The sequence below is a fragment of the Cupressus sempervirens genome, chromosome 7, assembly GCF_028749045.1.
Source record: "Cupressus sempervirens isolate cs-2001-9-10 chromosome 7, ASM2874904v1, whole genome shotgun sequence".
NCBI lineage: Eukaryota > Viridiplantae > Streptophyta > Pinopsida > Cupressales > Cupressaceae > Cupressus > Cupressus sempervirens.
In genome coordinates this window covers 595,132,787-595,151,268 of record NC_143124.1, presented here as the reverse complement: position 1 = coordinate 595,151,268, position 18,482 = coordinate 595,132,787, and the positions used below count along the sequence as shown (strand labels likewise).

Genomic DNA, 18,482 nt, shown 5'->3' with positions numbered 1-18,482 from the left:
AAACTTGCCATACAAACACATGAGGATGACCCCACAGAATGTGAAACCCTATGCAATAAGGTGGGAAGCATCATTCATTATTGGGAGATGACGACCACCCCATTGCACCTCCTTGCATATTTCGTATCTCTGAGGTACTATAGCAAGGAAATACCTGCTATGCCAGAGGAAGTAGCACCATATGTAGATAAAGAAATTGCCACTAGGTGCCAAATGGCTTTTGCAAGACTCTTCCCAAATGAAGAAATGCACAAAAAAGTTGGGACAAAATTTTAGTTATTTGCCTCAAGAAGTAAACTTGGTACAGTTACAATAAATTACCAAAATACCATGGGAGCTATCACATGGTGATACCTCTATGATCAACCATTTAAGCATCTACAACCTCTTGCAATCAAGAACCTCTTACAAGTAATTTTGTTCGTTTTTGTTTACCACTTGCATTCTACAATTCCTTAATTTTCTTTTCATTTTTATGTTTAATTTTTGTGAACCCTACCCAAGTTGCAAGTTCCTCTGTTGTTGAAGAGAATTGGAATACATACTCCTTTATCCACTCAATGAATCTTAACCAGTTGGGCTCAAAAAAAGTTGAAGACCAACTTGTGTCTTTTGCAACATAAGGAGGATCACTACAAGGGGTAGCCAAGCTTTGGGATGTAGAACAGGAGTGTGCGAACTTGGATGCAATGATTCAAGATCTTACTAAAATCATAAATGATGATGATGATAACATCATGACACAGTGCATCTAGCACAAGCGGAACCATTTTAGGTTCAAATGATCTTGATATTGCAGCGGTTGAAGATGATGAGGGTTATTTTGCGGAACCATGTGATTTTAATTTGGATTACTAAATCTTTAATCTTGATTGATGAAATTTTAATTTTGTGATTGTAATGATTTCCTGTGGAATCATGAACATAGACATATATGATATGGCTTATTAGTTATTTCAATTTGAATATTTATGAACTATCAAATATCTTGATCAATGGTGAAGTATGATACTACCGAATGATTTAATTTTGTATATTTCTTGCATTTCTCTACGTATCTATATCTATATCTATATACATCTAAAATTCCAAAAAAAAAATTATGTCAATGATTCGTGAGAGGTCAGTGAGATACTTGAAGTATGATACTACCAAATGATTTAATTTTGTACATTTCTTGCATTTCTTTGCACATATATATTCTATATCTATATCTATATACATCTAAAATCCCCAAAATAAAATTATATCAGTGATTCGTGAGAGGTCAGTGAGTGACCACCAGCCTCCTATGCCTCCAACCTCCAATGAATTAGTTAAGAAAAATTGGATTTTAAGGCTCATCTTATCAATTACAAGGAAACAATATCTCACCCCCATAAAATGGGTGTCACGTACAAGCAAGAGTGCATCTAATTACAATAATTATTTTTGATAATTTTTTAGATACAGCAATTAATGATCCATGACAAAAAGACCCTAATATAAACAAAATCATATAGCTTGACTTTTAAACTAAGATACAACTATCTTTGTATGAACAAATACGGAATTTTAGAACTTTAAACATTATCAACCTACCAAAATTAACTTTGATTTCTAATAAAACACAAAGCTATTACCCATCGTATAGAGGGTGGGTTTATAGCATGAAAGGATACATCTGAAAGAGCTAATACGTCTAGCTGGCCGCTGAAACATGAGTTGATCCATAATTCGGATTGGACATTCAAGACATTCAATATGCAATTAATTCAAAGGTGATTACGAGGGGCAAAGATCATTCTAGAAAAAAATTATGTGGAGCATAAAATGAGCACATTGCATCAGATCCATATAGACAACCTGCATGCTTTAAAATGAATTGGTCATTCACTCGAAATCGTAGACCACATCCCAAATAGGGGATTGACCTAGAAGATTTTGACCCTACAGATCTAGAAACTCCCCTAAGGTGTTTATGAACACTGCTTTGACAGAATGATACACGAAGGTGAAAGACATGAAATTTCTGCAATACTGCCTGCCAAATCATTGCAGTGGACTATAGTTTAGTCTCACATGTCAAGGCATTCTAGTGGTGCTTGGGTTCACGGATGACCCACGGAGATTTCTCAAACTGTACATAAACCAAGACATTCACCAGACTGAGAATTGGATTTTGTACCTTGTCAATTGAATTCTATGCAACATCAGCATCCAATATTTCAGTTAAATCCAACGTGCTATGGTTTATCTTCTTTTCTACACCTCTTCCTCCCTACTCTTGCATCTTCCTGCAGCCTTCTTGGCCATTTTTGTAAGTATTTATCTTATATTAATACATATACAAGCTCTTGCCTTTTGTGTAAAAAAAAATCGGTTAAATGTAATGTTGAGAATTAACTCCGTATAAAGAGTAGCAGATGGGAACAGAACGGTCAAGAAAACCCTATATTTGTGAAAAACCAAGCAGAAGAAGAAATAGAGGTGAAAGGAAAGGAGAATACCAGGGAGGCATGGCGAACGAGACAGAGAGGTGCGTTACTACAGTGCCGAAAGGAGCTCCCATGAGGTTTGGGTGGCCGCTCCTTCACACTGCTGCCGCTCGCTTCATCGCCTTCATCCAAACTATTCTCAATCTTCGTATTTTCCTTCCCATTGATCATTTCTGTGAAAAACAAAAACCATAAAGCTTCCTGGTGACGAATTGCGAAGACAAAATACTCACTTTTAATTTAAGGAAACACTGGCTTACTGCTTCGTTTGCCTCTTTCCTCTTCCACCGCCCTCCTACTTATCTGGTGTCATGTAATTTTTTTTTATTGTGCACTTGCACCTTTTTTCTTCTTCCTCGTCCGCCCCGGATCATTCGAATTTCTAATTTATTTGTGAATTTGGCCTCTAAATAGGTCGAATTCCGGGCAAACGTTTAAACACCAAACAAAAGGGGACAATATTTTTTTATGTAACTTCTATATATTATGATATTGCTATCACGATTTAAGTGTGTGATTTTGAATCAAACTTATTGACCTATGTTTCATGAGTAGTGATTCAACATTAATCCATCTCTCCCAAAAATAAATGGAACAGTTGGCACTCATTGAATCTGGATGATGCTCACAGGAGTGAAGCACCGAGACTTACCGGGAGGTCACCCATCCCAGTACTACTCCAGTTTGAACACACTTAACTACGGAGTTAAACCCAAAGCTTGCAACCCCATTTGCAAAACCTTCACCTAGTGTTGTGCCTTATGAACCATTCATTAGAAAGCCCCTTAAGCTCATTAATTGATAAGTAGGAGATAATTTAATATATTTTACATTGTATTTTATTTATGAATTTCTATTTTTTATTAGTTTGTTAAAGGTGGGAATACTATTGAATAGCTAGGGAACTAATGTTATTGTAAGGTTGTGATGGTAATATTTTTAAATCAAATTTTAAGGCATAATTTCTTTTGTTTAGAACCATTTTTGTTGGTGTAATTTTATTTTTTTAATACAGAAAGAAAATAAGAAAGCCTAGTTGACATCTAAACAGTTGAAGGTTCTTGTTTCGAGAGTTCTTTGACAAGATGTGAGGGATTTGGCTGCAAAATCTTAGAATAGTTTATCTACATCCAAGTCTGAGATATGAGAGAATAGTTTTATGTATTTTTACTAATCTATTTTCTTGATCAAAGAATCAAAGAATCGTCTTCTATATTCGCATATTTCATACAATTTTTCTCTTGACTTGCACATTTGTAAAAAAAATTGTTTATAGTGAGTGGGCGTAAATTTAGGAAGTGAATTTAAATTTAAATTATTATTAATTTATTTAAAATAAAATAACAATTCCATTTAAATAGAATAGATTTATTAAATATGAATATATTGTATATTGATTTTTTTATATTTTAAAGTATATTATATTAATTTGCATGGAACAAATTATGGATGATTTTAAAGTACAATTAAACTTACAAATTTATAGTTATTTATTATTTTATTTATATTATAGATTACATTTTATCATTTATAAGTTGTTTGACTTAATAATTTTATGCTTTCAATTTAATTGATAAGAGCCTACAACACAACGGTATATTGTGAGCTTCTTATCAAAGAGGTCTTGGGTTTGATTAGATTAATTTTGGATTAATTTTTTAATTATGATCAATTTGAAAATTATGTGATAAATGTAATGCTAACTAAAATCAATTACATTTTTAAAATGTTTTTTAATATACTAATAAGCCAAAAAATATCAATTCTTGAAATAGATCACCAAACTTATATAGTAGAAAATCATATGTCATATTCTATTTAAATACTAAAATTCTAGAAAACAAATCCAATATGTATTAACAATAAACTTCCACCTTTTTCTCTTTTAAAGAACATTCTAATAATGTTTCTCCTCCTTCTTTTTACAATAGGACTCTTACTCTAATGGAGCTGTTGTTTAATAAAGCATGAACTTTTAACATATTTTTCAAATCTTATTTACTTGTGTTGAAAAATAATAAAGAGAAAATTTGATTTTTCAAACATAAAATACAAAAAAATATTTAGACTCCATAAAGTTTTATATTCTAAAAACTAATATTGCTTTAAACCTTTGCATTAACTTTATTAAATGCATTTTCTATAACGGCTTGTTCGGGAACCCAAGAGAAATTAACCTATTATATTTTTGATTAAGTAAAACAGGTTTTAACAGGTGCCTAAAACCCAACAATAGACAAAAGAAACCAACATTATGTTCGAAGCATGAAACAATTCAACAAGAAACAACAAGCCATAGAAGGCCACGAGAACTTGACAAAATAAAACACAACCTCTGAAAGAGCAGGCAAATCTAGCAAACGAAAAACCAAAGGAAAAACATAAAAGCCAGGGGAACCAATCAGGGCACTGTATTTTTTACCAACTCTGCAGCCTTGAGCTCCAGCATTTCCATGGCCTCTGTCGCTTCATTCATCAACTATATGTCATTAGGAGAGTCATCCTTGTCCCTCTTCTTTTTGTTCGATCTTGTTTTATCTCTTGGGCTCTCAGTAAGGGGGTTGACATCATCTTTTGTGATCATGTTGTCCTCATTTTTCATGTCATCTTTCACCCCTTGCTAACCTCCATCATAGTATGCAATTGTTTGATATTATCATTTAAGCCTTTAATAATATTGAAGCTTTGGTTAGCAGTGTTGTGGAGAGAGCTCTCCATTCTTCACATTCTTTTTTTCCACCTTAGTAACCCTAATATCCAATTTGTTAATTATGTCAATCTTGTCTTCCCCTTCCTTCATTTCCAAACCTTGCAACCTATTCTTTATCTCGACTATTTCATGAAAAATCCACTTGATAGACCGAAAGTTGTCTACCATGTTATTCTAGGCATTGTTGAGGAGATTCATGTGTAGCTCCCTGGCACTATCACTAAGAATCACAATGGTCAAATCAATAAGTTCCTCCAAATGAATTTTTCCATCATTACCCTCCAAGATCTTGGGCTAGATAGTTTCTCTCACAATGCCCATTTTCGTAGTCTGAGCTTCAAAGTTTCTCTAGATCGTTTTCCTACCCTTAGAGACAAATGTACAAGTGGGTTTTTTTCGTGCCATAATCCTCATTTATCTCCTCCTGGGCATTGTCTCATGTCCCTTACCAAAATCCTGATATGCACCCATTTTGTTGCCCCTTCTCCTCTTGGTTGGGCTTTCCACCTTCCTCTAAACCAAGACCTTGCTAGTACCCCCATCTTTTACATTATTCTCCTCCTCTATTTCCACTCCCTCATCCTCTTCATTATAGTCCTCAACAAAATTAACCTCAAACTTAATAATTTTACCCGCCAAGTCTTTCCCAACCTTGATTATATTCTTTTTGGGTTCACTTTTCTTCTTTTTTTTACCCAAATCCTTTATAATCTTGGCCACCTCCTCTTCATCATTTGAATGAAGCCCAACATTATCCTCAGTGTCGGATGGGAGATAGGAGCTTTTTGTATCCTCCGAGGACTCCACTTTTTGGGCTATGAATCTACCACAGGTTTGAGCCTTAAAGTGCTCATAAATTAGTAACAACAAGCCCTCATGGAAAGTCGGGTTAGCATTAGATTTCTTATATCCCATGATAGTCTTATTTATAGAGAAGAAGAGGTAGTAGGGGATGGAGATCTTAGTGTCATACCTAAAGTGGTTAAGGATGACAAAGTGGTGGGTACAGACTCTATCATACCTTGTGTCCAATGTAATGTAAGAGATGATCGCCCTAAGAATGAAACTCCAAAAAAAAAAATTATTAAAGCTAGTTCATAGTATGCTCCCATCTTCACCAAATCCTTCATCTCCTTGGCATTCCTAGAAAATTCTTTAACAACATTTAGGGAAACTTTCTTATCCCTAAAGAATTTGATGCCCTCAGAAGGGGAGCTAGTGATCTCCGCAATAACACCTTCATTAACCTAGAAATCAATTTCATCAATCTTAACTTTCCCTTCTCTCCAAGACATGACCATAAGTTCAATTACCTTAGAGTTTTAGCCATGCAATTTCTCAATGTAATTTGAAATGTCACCTTCCCTTAGCTTCTCCCAAACCTTTGATCTCCTTTTCCATTTCGTTCCTTCATCCTCTGGCTCTCTGCGATGTCTTTCTCCCACGATAGTGTTGTTAAGAGTAGGGAAAATTCTCTACAAACTCTGAGAGCGAAGAACAAACCTCTGATATATCTCACCAAAAATAAACTTTCTTTTGTCCTTGGGAATACAAGAGCAATTAAGATTAGAAAACACTTAGAAAGCATGCCAAAAAGCCACCAAATTAAGTTTCCTCATGTTTGGCTTGTGCTTAGCTTTCATTAAGTTATATGTGGAACTGACAACATTACCTTTCATAATTACTTTTTATACTACCTGTCCTCCTTTGGATTCTTTCAATCTTAATCATGCTTTTAACTATTGTTGGGAGCCCATCAGTATTAATCCACCTATATATGATGTGTCTGTTTTGATTGCCTTGTTAGCCATCTAGTGAGCTACCAAATTTGCCTCTCTATATTCATGCAACACGTAGACCATCTCAGAAGTAAGAAGGATTTGTTTGGTTTCTTCCACCATATTCTTAATAGACCAGGAAGGAAAATGTTCACACTTTATGATGTTATTAGAATCCCCCTCAATCCAAAGGCATTTAATGTCAATATCTTTTACCAATTTAGTTGTATGAAGGGCAACACACGCCTCAACAAAGTGGTTAGTTTGGTGGCCCAGAGGGAAGGTGATAGCTGCTATGCCATAACCAAAGTTATTTCTAATCACCCCACCACTGTCAGCTTCCCCCGAATTACCTTTTTTCACCCCATCGAAATTTGCTTTATGCCACCCATCTAGAGGCAACGACCACCAACATTATTTTCTTCTTTTCTATGTCATTACCTCTTATGGTGTCTCCTGTAAATGGGCTAAATCCTTTGCAAAAAAGATAATTTTCTATAAGGGCATTTAGAATATTACCTAGCACAATCTTGGTAGGAAATTTGGCATCCCTAAAGATACGATTATTGAGTTCTTTCCATATTCCACAACCAAAGTGGGGAAGAGCCCATTTGTTGATGTCATAAAGAATAGAACCCTTCCAAGAATTGTCCCATTGCCTAAAGAAGTTTGAAGTCGAGGCAGGGGCACACCATTCCAAACCAAAACCTTGACTAAAACTAGACCACACCTCTCTCGTAAAAGTGCAATGAATAAACAAGTGGTCCATAGACTCAGCATAATTTTTGCATAAAACACATCTGTTAGGAATATAGAGTCCCCTTTTGTTGAGATTATCAATAGTTAGAACCCTATTCTGGAGGAAAAGCTAAAAGAAGATGTTAATTTTAGGAATAAGGTCGGGGTACTAGGCATTTTCCCATAAAGGTTTGGAATCCTACTTCATCAAAGCTTGGTACCTAAAAGCCACTAGAAGTATTCTCCCACACTAACTGGTCCTAATCATCATTCAAAATCACTAAGTGGAGGATACTCATCAAAGATTTTAGATCCTTAGAGATTAAAGAAAGGTCTCTCTACTCTTGGCCTAATCTATAGTCATTGACTTTACTACCAAACCTCTAGATGCAAGTATTAGCCCATCTGTCAAAAGTGGGAAAATTAAGGAGAGGCCCCTAGAATAGCCAATTGTCTTGCCAGAAAAGAATGTCATTACCATTTCCCACGCTCCACTTTGCCTTGCATTTGGTAGTATCTATGGCTTTAAGCATGCCATTCCAAATATTTGAGCCTTTGGGAATGGTGTCTTCATTGAACGGGTACCTAATGGAAGGTCTCTGAAGGTATTTACCCTCCATGATATCTCACCAATTCCCCTTGCTAGAAAAGATTCTCCAAATTTGTTTAGCTTGAAGAGCTTTATTGAAAGGTCTCAGATTTCTAATATTCAAACCCACATAGTGTTTGGAGAGGCACACATTGTCCCAAGAAATGAGAGAAAATCTCTTGTGTTCTTTCGAACTAGACCATAGAAAATTCCTTTGGGTCTTCTCCATAAGGTTGGAAAACTTTCTAGGAATCCCAAAAAGACTTAGCACATAGGTTGGAAGATTTTGAAGGGTGGATTTGACCAACTAATTTTTTCCTACTTATCTTAGGGTGATACCCTTCTAGCCAGCCAATTTCTTATTAAACCCATCAATAAGATTGATCTAGAAAGAGTCAAGAGGTTTGGAGCCCACAGGGATACCCAAATAGGTCGAGGGAAGGATACCTATGCCACATCCCAAAATATCAGCCATCCTCCTCTATCTCATAACCAAAGTATTGATGAAGAAGATAGATCTCTTGTTCCAATTGATAAGTTGCCCCGATCCCCAAGTGTAAGAGCTCAAAATCTTTTTGACCACCCTGGCTTCCCCAACCAAAGCTTCACCCCCATAATGGTGTCATCCACAAATTGTTGATGAGAAGTGACCAAGGGACTAGAAGAAGGTTTGATTCCTTTCAAAGCCCGTGAAATTATGTTGGCTGAAATCATCCCTCCCAAACACATAGCCAAAATGATAAAGATAATGGACGATAGGGGGTCCCCTTTCCTTAACCCCTCGAGGGTTTGAAGAATGTCGATGGAGAACCATTGATCAAAACAACCAAATAGGAAGTAGAAATCAGCTGGTTTATAAGCTTGCAAACCTTAGAATTGAACCCAAAGGCTCTAAGAACCTTGAAGAGAAAATACCAGTCAACTTGATCATAAACCTTGGATAGGTCTAGCTTGAGGAGAAAGCCTTCTCTCTTGCCTTCTTCCAAAGAGTGGATGAATTCATGAACAATCATGATAGAATCCAAGATTTGCCTCCCCAAGACAAAACCAAATTGCTGAGGAGCAATAATAATATGGAGGATTTTGATAATCCTATCAGTCAGGATTTTAGAAATAATCTTGTAGAAAGAGCTATAGAGGTTGATAGGTCTAAAAAGATCCATAGAATTTGCCCCTGAAACTTTAGGATAAGCACGAAGAATGTAGCATTTACCTCCTTGATCATACTTTTAGCTCCAAGAAACTCTTGGACTGCTTTGATAACATCATGTTGAACTACTTCCTAGAACAATTGAAAGAAGAAAGTAGGGAACTCATCCAGACTTAGAGATTTTTCCGTAGGGAGGGAGACATTTGCCTACTCAATTTCCAGAGGGGAAGGAATAGCCTCAATCATAGAGTTGTGTTCTGGCTAGATAAAAGCTGGCATATTAGAGATAATATCCTTTTGATTATCTTCCAAAAGATTAAGATCTCTATTCAAAAGATTAGAGAAGAAAGAGATTGTCTCTGTATCTATATCTTTTTCTTCCTCCAAAACAACAACCCCCTTTTTTATTCTGCTAATTATGTTATGGACTCTATGTTTCAAAGTAGTTATATGGAATAATCTAGTGTTTTGGTCCCCCTCTTTTAACTAGATAGCTCTTGATCTTTGTTTCTAGTAAGCTTCCTCTTGACCAATAATATTTTGAAGCTCAAAAAGAATAATTTTTTCCTCCTCTAGCCTCCCCTCACTATAGCCCTCCTCTTGAATAATACCCTAAATGATGTTGAGGTCCTCTGAGATCTTTGCTTTGAATGGGAATATGTTACCAAAATCTAACTTATTCCACTTCTTGATATGTTTCAACTTCTTGGCCACCTTGAACATAGCAGTGCCCCTATATGTGACTATTCCACCACTCTAAGATATGAAGAGAGATATCTAGGTGGGAAGTCCACATTCTTTTGAATCTAAAGGGGAAGTTATGTTTGATGCCAATGCGGTCAATAGTGAGAGAAATAAGAGAGTGATATGAACCAGTCTGAACCAATAAAGACAAATTGCAGTTGTTGGAATTCATCCAATCTAAAGATATGAGAGCCCTATCTAGCCGCACTTGGATGCAATCTCTACCCACTATTCTATTAGACCAAGTGAAGAAGCCTCCCTGAAGTTCAACATCCAGCCAATCCAAATCATTGATGAAGTCTGAAAGGTCCTGCCTAATATCCAGATCCAAGGCCAAACCACCCCATTTCTCATTGTCCCTTAAGGGGGTATTTTAGCCCCCCATAATGATACAATTTCCCACTTGGAATAGTTAAAATATTTCTAATATTTACCCAATAGTTCCTCCTACTAGTCTTAGAATTAGGAGCATATACATTCAAAAGATACCAGCTTTCATAATTTTTGATATCAAGTACTTGAATGAGAAGAATATTACCTTCACCATATAAGACTTGGGGCTTGAAAATGTTAGAGTTGTAGAGGGTTAGTAGACCCCCAAAGGCCCCATCAGAATTTGTAGCAAACCGATCCAAACTAATATTGAAAGAGATTCTCTCCACAAACTTCTTTTTCATTTTGGTTTCTTGAATAAGCATAAAATCTTATCTATGATCCCTAATTATATTTATAATTACCTCTTGTTTGTGGGCTCCATTTAGCCCATGTATATTCTAGGATATGATTTAAGGCAAGCCTCTTGGATGGTCTTTTGACTTCTATCCACTAGATTCCTTCTAGTTTCCTCTTTCCTGTTTTGGTTGTGATTGTTCCTTCCAGGGGTTTTAGGTTTTTCTCCAACATCAGTTTTCTCTCTACTCCTAGTAGCAGTAGGGGAAACCAGAGAGGGGTCTCTACTTTTCTTTTTCTACCTAACCATAGTCCACTCCCCTTGTCGCTCATTTGTACAGCTTGCAAAAAGAGTCCCCATTCTTGTTAACAAGCTTAACGATGAGGATCTAACCATTTCCATCACTCTTGAAACCTTCCTGGGGCATGCTACTTTCAGGTTGAGGTTGATAATAGATTCCCTAGGGGAGGGTCTACTCTTTTGAGCAACATCTCCATGCCCTTCAATAGCCTGGGAGTCGAGAACTTGTGATATAGCTTATTCTTCTGCATGATTAGTGCTTACAATCCCCAACTCCCTAGAAAAAAGATCCACCTTGTAATTGGCCTCTATAGGATTAGAAATATGAGGGCTAGCAATATCCTCAAATTCTTTCCCATGAGAAACAACCTCAGTGCTTACCTCTTTTATAGCCCAATACTAAGCTACCAAAAGCTTAAGCATATCAACTTCCATAATGGAGATTCCTCCAGATTCTACCCCTTGAACCACTATAACTACCAACAGTTGGGCTCCCACTTGGTCCTCCTATTGTTTCTTGGGCATTCCTTCATGGTTCACAATTTCCTTATGTCTCCATACCTTATCTCCATCTTTGGTATTCTTGATTTTGTCTTTACGAAATGCCCTTTGACTTATTCTTACTTAGTGACTATTTCTTGGCTGTTTCCTCCAAAAATCTAGGGCATACCTTAGCCACATAGCCTTCTTTCTTGCAGTGGAAGCACGTAAAAGGGACACTTTCAAAATCCAGCTTCTGAATATGCATTCCCAGTTTGGAGTGAAGATACACAACCTCTGGCCTATTTCTGCCCTCACTGACCCCAATATAGATCAGTGCATAGGTTAATCAACTTCTTGACACTGTTATGGGATCAATGGATAGAAGCTCTCTAAAAGATTTTGCTATGCCATCAAATACATTTTTGTACCAAAACTCCATTGGAAGTTCAAGAAGGCAAACCCAAATAGTAGCTTGAACAAAGAAAGAATCATCAAGATCCAGCTTTGCTATCCATTTTTGCAGAGCAAGGGTAGATCGACCAAAGGACCAAGACCTTGTGTAGAGGATCTTTGTGAGATCTTCCAAACAAGAGAACTCGAAGGAGAGAAAACCCTTAGCCATAACCACAATCTCAATGTGACCTTTCAAGTCTCGTTTGTTCCTAGCATAGGTTCGCACAATATTGATATTTGACCTTGGTCCAATGAACTTCCCAACCACAGAAGAGGCCATTGTAGCAATATTATGCTCAACTAGCTCATCAGGAATCTCAATAGCATATTGCCTCGTTTCCTTATTCGAGATATCCTTTATCTCTGGGAAGGAAGACTTACCTGTGGTTTGATACCAAAGAGAGAATACCATCAACCAATTGAATCCACATCAAGGACTTTTTAAGCAGAGTGTGGGCCCGACATACTCTGATTAGATCTCAATGCATCCTTCCTGAGGTCCTTCCTTGGTTCACATGGGCCCTCATTCCCAGAGGCTGGCTTATTCCCCTAGTCTTCCTCCTCCTGGTAGGCCCTAGATCCCTTCTCTACACCATCCCCGACTGACTTGCCTAAAGTAGAATTCAAATTTTTGATTTCACTAATTCCTGCTCCTACTCTCACTCCCTCTCCATGTGCCATTAGACTTCAAATTAACCTATTATGTTATAATGTTTATTGAACTATAATTTTTTTAATTTTAAAAAATATCAAAGAACAATGTGGAAGCAATATACACATACACAACAATTACACGTATGCAAATACAATACAAATTTCATTCTTTAAAGGTTCCTTCACATTGAGTCATGTTTAAGAAGTTTACTTAATTAGTTTAACCCTTAGCCATAGCCACAATCTCAATGTGACCTTTCAAGTCTTGTTTGTTCTTAGCATAGGTCCGCACAATATTGATATTCGACCTTGGTCCAATGAACTTCCCAACCACAGAAGAGGCCATTGTAGCAATATTATGCTCAACTAGCTCATCAGGAATCTCAATAGCATATTGCCTTGTTTCCTTATCCGAGATATCCTTTATCTCTGGGAAGGAAGACTTACCTGTGGTTTGATACCAAAGAGAGAATACCATCAACCAATTGAATCCACATCAAGGACTTTTTAAGCAGAGTGTGGGCCCGACATACTTTGACTAGATCTCAATGCATCCTTCTTGAGGTCCTTCCTTGGTTCACATGGGCCCTCATTCCTAGAGGCTGGCTTATTCCCCTAGTCTTCCTCCTCCTGGTAGGCCCTAGATCCCTTCTCTACACCATCCTAGACCGACTTGCCTAAAGTAGAATTCAAATTTTTGATTTTGCTAATTCTTGCTCCTACTCTCACTCCCTCTCCATGTGCCATCAGACTTCAAATTAACCTATTATGTTATAATGTTTATTGAACTATAATTTTTTTTAATTTTAAAAAATATCAAAGAACAATGTGGAAGCAATATACACATTCACAACAATTACACGTATGCAAATACAATACAAATTTCATTCTTTAAAGGTTCCTTCACATTGAGTCACGTTTAAGAAGTTTACTTAATTAGTTTAAATCTTCAGTACAATATTCATGATCATATAGAAATAATAGATACATCATCTCATAAGCAAATCCATAGGTACAACTAATGTGATTAAGTACATCCAAACAACAATATCTGTTGCACAAGTTGCAGGGTATGCTTGAATAGATACAAGTACATCAAAATAAAAGATACATGACAACATATGTACATCAACCGAATAGGAGTCTCCAAGATAAGAATAAGAAAGATAATGGTACAACTAAAATCATGAATATTCAACATATGCCAATATGAGGGGGACCCAAATGGTAAGAAGTCACTACCTCTTGACCACGTGGTCACCTAATCAGGCTTTCACTCCCACCATGCAGGGAAGATAATGAATAGTCTGCATATAGATAATCAAATCATAAAATAATCCTAGGCAAGGAATCTTGATAGTCAACTCTACCTAAAGGGCACAAATAACTGCTAAAGAAAAGATAATCAAAGCCGAAAAGAGAATCAACCAATCCAAAACCAAATACCATGGTCAATGTATAGATACCAAGTATAGAACAAGTATCAATAATAAAGAGATATAATTACTTAAGGAATAACCATTTCCAAACCAAGTGTCAAATGTCAAAAGCATGGTAACCAACAAATAACAACTCTCAAAAATGAAAGTAAATCATATATAATAAATACACCAACAATAAATACATCACCAGAGGCAAATACAAAATCTACGAAGTGTAAAGTAAATCTCATAAATATAAGTTTCAATTTAAATCACAAAGCTCATAATAACATCCAACCAAATAACATTATAACAAAAATCTCAAAAGCCTCTGGTGTACATCCTAGTTGGCCAGCTAAACAGTTCACATGAAAACCACCATGAAAAGAACAACATATAACTTCAAATAAGATCACAAGGAAAAACATAGTTTTCAATCACATAGTTGAGCTCATTTGTTTTCAACAGTCTAGTTTGACCATTTAGACATGTGATCATTATATTTGATCTATTTTTAGAAGTAAGCATTGTCTCCAGATTACATATTTAAAATCTACTTAAGAAACGTTATTAAAATTATGGATCCAATAATTCTAACAACACATTTATAACTTTATCAATATTCCTTATTAGTAAAATAAAAATATAACCCTATTTACTATCACCAAATTTTATATGAAACAACAAATAAATCTTAAATTGATAAATTTTAGATTCAAAAAATTTAATTAATAAAATACCTTTCATAAACTTAATTAATTAAAACTTAAATATATATTTTTTTTTTATCAGTAAACGACCGAAGCCTTATATTATATTGAATAAAATAAAATTGAATTTACAAAATTCTTCATTCAAACGAGCACTAGTAGGAAAGAACGGAGCAAGAAAACCTCCAGTCTCACCTAGGACCGAAGTCCAATATTATATAATTTAAAAGAAGTATACCCCAGTTTATATGAAACTTTGTACAAGTTTATACAAAATTTGATGAAACAATTAATAACAAATAGACTTCCTTTGAAAAATGGGGCATAAATCAAAGGAGAGGCAAGGTTTTGAGCTAAATTCATCAAGGATCTTGCCATGAAGATATGATCCACCAGCCATCTACATGACAAAATACAACTATCTTCCAATATGGGATTAGTACCAAACCAATGTGACCAGAAAAAGTGGGAGGAGTAAAAAGACCAATCAACATACTAAGAGACTCTTAATACAATAAGAATCACAAATTTACCAATGGAGTTAATCAGAAGAGTTTCATAATATGCTTTAAATGAATCTTTATCTAAAATCTCATCCCTTATCCTATTCAGTTTACTATTTTTACTTAGAGTGGATTGGATATTCAGGGTTCTTATCTAGTTCGAATGAATAGATCAATCAAGATAATATTAACTAATTTCAATAATTTAAGATGTTCATTGATTCATCTTATTCTTATCATATACTTATGAGTTTAAGAGGAGAAGTCTGAATTAGTAGCCAACTTGAATTCATTCATATTGCCTAAGGTTATAAAATAATCAATAGCAGGGGAATCAATAAACACCTTGCTCTACTTAAAGCATAATGGGGTGCAAACTAAATCCATAATGATGAAGGGGAAGAAGTAGAACAGTGGTAACTAGACAAAAATCAAATTCAAGCATATAGAGCCAAAGGGTTATTTTAAGTACCTCACGAATACAGATCAACTTAATATTCTATCTAAGTCTCCTTCATTAATTATCACTAAGGAAAGAAAACAATAAAATAGTAGATCATAGATCAACATTAGTAACTTAAAACCACCAACATTTGTTCAATAATGATTATAATCTTTAAGAGCAAAGATCTAGCTCAATCCCAAAAGACTAGAGAGAAGAAATCAAAAGGGAACATAGGAGGCTTCAATCCAAGCTAGGGTAAGGCAGCAACTAAAGTAATAAAAAAAACTTAGAAACATCATCAACTAGGTTAAGGATCCTATTCCACCTCTCTTGTTTTATAGCCCCTCTAAATGCCATTGTCCTCACTTCTAGAGCATGAAAGAGGGCAATTGAAGACTCCATGCTCACAGAGAAACTATTGGTTTTATAAAGAAAGAAGACCCATAAAAAGATTTAGTACTCCGAGTCTTAAATAACACATTGTGACTCTCAAGTTGTTAAGCATTAATTGATGCCTACTCATACGTGTGTAGAATTATTAAAATACACTAAAAGAGATGATACTTAATGTTTCATGATTGTATCTCAGATGCCTTATAAATGTAAGTAGATTTACTTACTACGAATGTCTGTCTAATAATTACTTCTTATGAAGGTGCGTCATACTTATACTAAACTATCCTTTTCTCTAATCTTAGTATTCTACTTAACTTAATTCTATCTTGCTAAATATATAAATTCTTCTCCCTCCACTCCTTTATTTGCCAATTTATCAGCTTCTAAATTCCCTTCATGATAAATATGTTGAATTCTAATCTCCTCAAATTGATCTATAAGATTAAGTATACTTTCTAGTTTAGTATTTAATATCCAATTCGGTGTTTGTCGCTTTCTAATTGCATTTTGGATTATTTGTGAATCACCTTCAATAATTAACTGCTTAATATTCCTTTTTATGCTTAATTTTAATCCTTTTTTTAATGCTTCCAATTCAGCTATATTATTAGTTACATTACCTAATGATGGTTTAGCTCGTTTTAATATCCAATCTCTATTTTATGATCTAACTATACAACCCAATCATGCTTTCTTAGGATTCCCTCTAAAAGCTCCATCAAAGTTCAATTTCTTCCATCCTTTCGGAGGTGCAACACATTTACATTCTTTTCTAGCTATATTATCCTTTTTGAGATAAATTGAGTGAGGATTAATCAAATGTAGCCAAGTTTTCCTCATATTCTCATCCCATACTGAGAATGTACCTTCCACCTTGGGTGTGTTCCTGAGATGGCAATTCATAACTTCTGTGGTGGCTGCCTCAACTTTATTGAAAAAAGTTATCTTACTAAGTTCTAAATTTTGAAATATTAGTCTATTTATTTCCTTCCATATTTTCCACATAATGATTGCAAGTGTGATATTCCTTAATTTCTCATATACACTAATCCTATTCTTAATAGGTCAACCCCTAATAAATCCCTCAATATCCTAAAGTATAGGGGATGTCCAATTCAATTTATTCTTAACCCAATACCACCAATCTTGTGCAAAGGGGCACTTAAACAAAATATGCTCCATATTTTCAGATTCATTTTTACATAGATTGCATCTAGATGGTCCTTCAAACCCCATTTTAGAGAATCTATCAGCTGTAAGAATCCAATTTTGAATTACTACCCAAAGAAAGATACCAGCCTTAAGTAGGCACATTGACTCCCAACATAGATCCAATGAAATAACAATATTATCCCATCTTTGTGAGTTAATTATAAGATCATATCCTAGCTTAACTTTGTATATTCCATCATTAGATGCTCCCCAAATGTGTTTATCTACTCAATTATTATGAATCACAGATATACCCTTGAGGATATTTTCAAGGATAGTTTTATCTATTCTTGGAATATTAATATTATCCAAAGATTTCCATACCCAAGTCTCAGTCTCATCAATCCTGATAAGTATTTTGGCATCTAAAACCTTGGGTCCCCAAATATTAGTAATGACATTGATGTTGTTTATGGATATTCCATAATTAATAATTGGGAGTTGACAATCCCATGAATCATCCCAGAATAATGCCTCATCACCTCTACCTAAATCCCAAGTTAGATATTTGTTGACCAGAGGCCTACACTTCATCATAAAATTTATGTTTTTAGAACCACTTGGTGGATTTTTTATTCTAAAGAGAGAGGAAGGGTCTAATGGATAAAGATATTTATTATAAATTATTTTTGCCCATTGTTTATCTTTTTGCTTGCATAGATGCCATACTAGCTTTGCTCTTAATGCCTCATTTTGCCAATTGAGATTTTTTATACCCAATCCTCTTTTATTCTTAGGACAACATATCTTATCCCATTAATTAGTGCTTGTTTCTTTTTCTCTTTTGTTCCACTCCATAAAAAATTTCTAAGTTTTCCTTCCAATTTTTTATTAACATTATTTGGTAATGGAAGGCAAGATAGAGGATAAGTGGGGATAACTGACATAATAGATTTAATTTTTGTTACACTCCCAGCTTTAGCTAGCCATTTTCTTTTCCATGATTTTGTTTGTTTTTCTACTCTTTCTAAGATATTGTCCCATCCTTTTTTACTCCTAACTCCTTTTTCTAAGTATATCCCTAGATATTTGCATGGAAAGTTACTCTT

At 35.1% G+C, this 18,482-nt stretch overlaps 1 protein-coding gene across 2 annotated transcripts in view; it reads right to left on the bottom strand.

Moving 5' to 3' along the window:
* LOC149548147 (putative protein phosphatase 2C 57) overlaps positions 1–2,877 on the bottom strand; it is a 123,848-nt gene extending 120,971 nt beyond the window's left edge. Inside the window, exons 1-2 of one of the 2 annotated variants that reach the window (XM_089792169.1) lie at positions 2,738–2,877; positions 2,490–2,650 (exon numbers count right to left, since the gene is read on the bottom strand). In XM_089792169.1, coding sequence (XP_089648295.1) covers positions 2,490–2,648 — 159 coding nt within the window. In that variant the 5' untranslated portion in view covers positions 2,649–2,650; positions 2,738–2,877. The other variant, XM_089792170.1, reaches the window with a different exon arrangement.
* Positions 2,878–18,482: the final 15,605 nt, after the last annotated feature.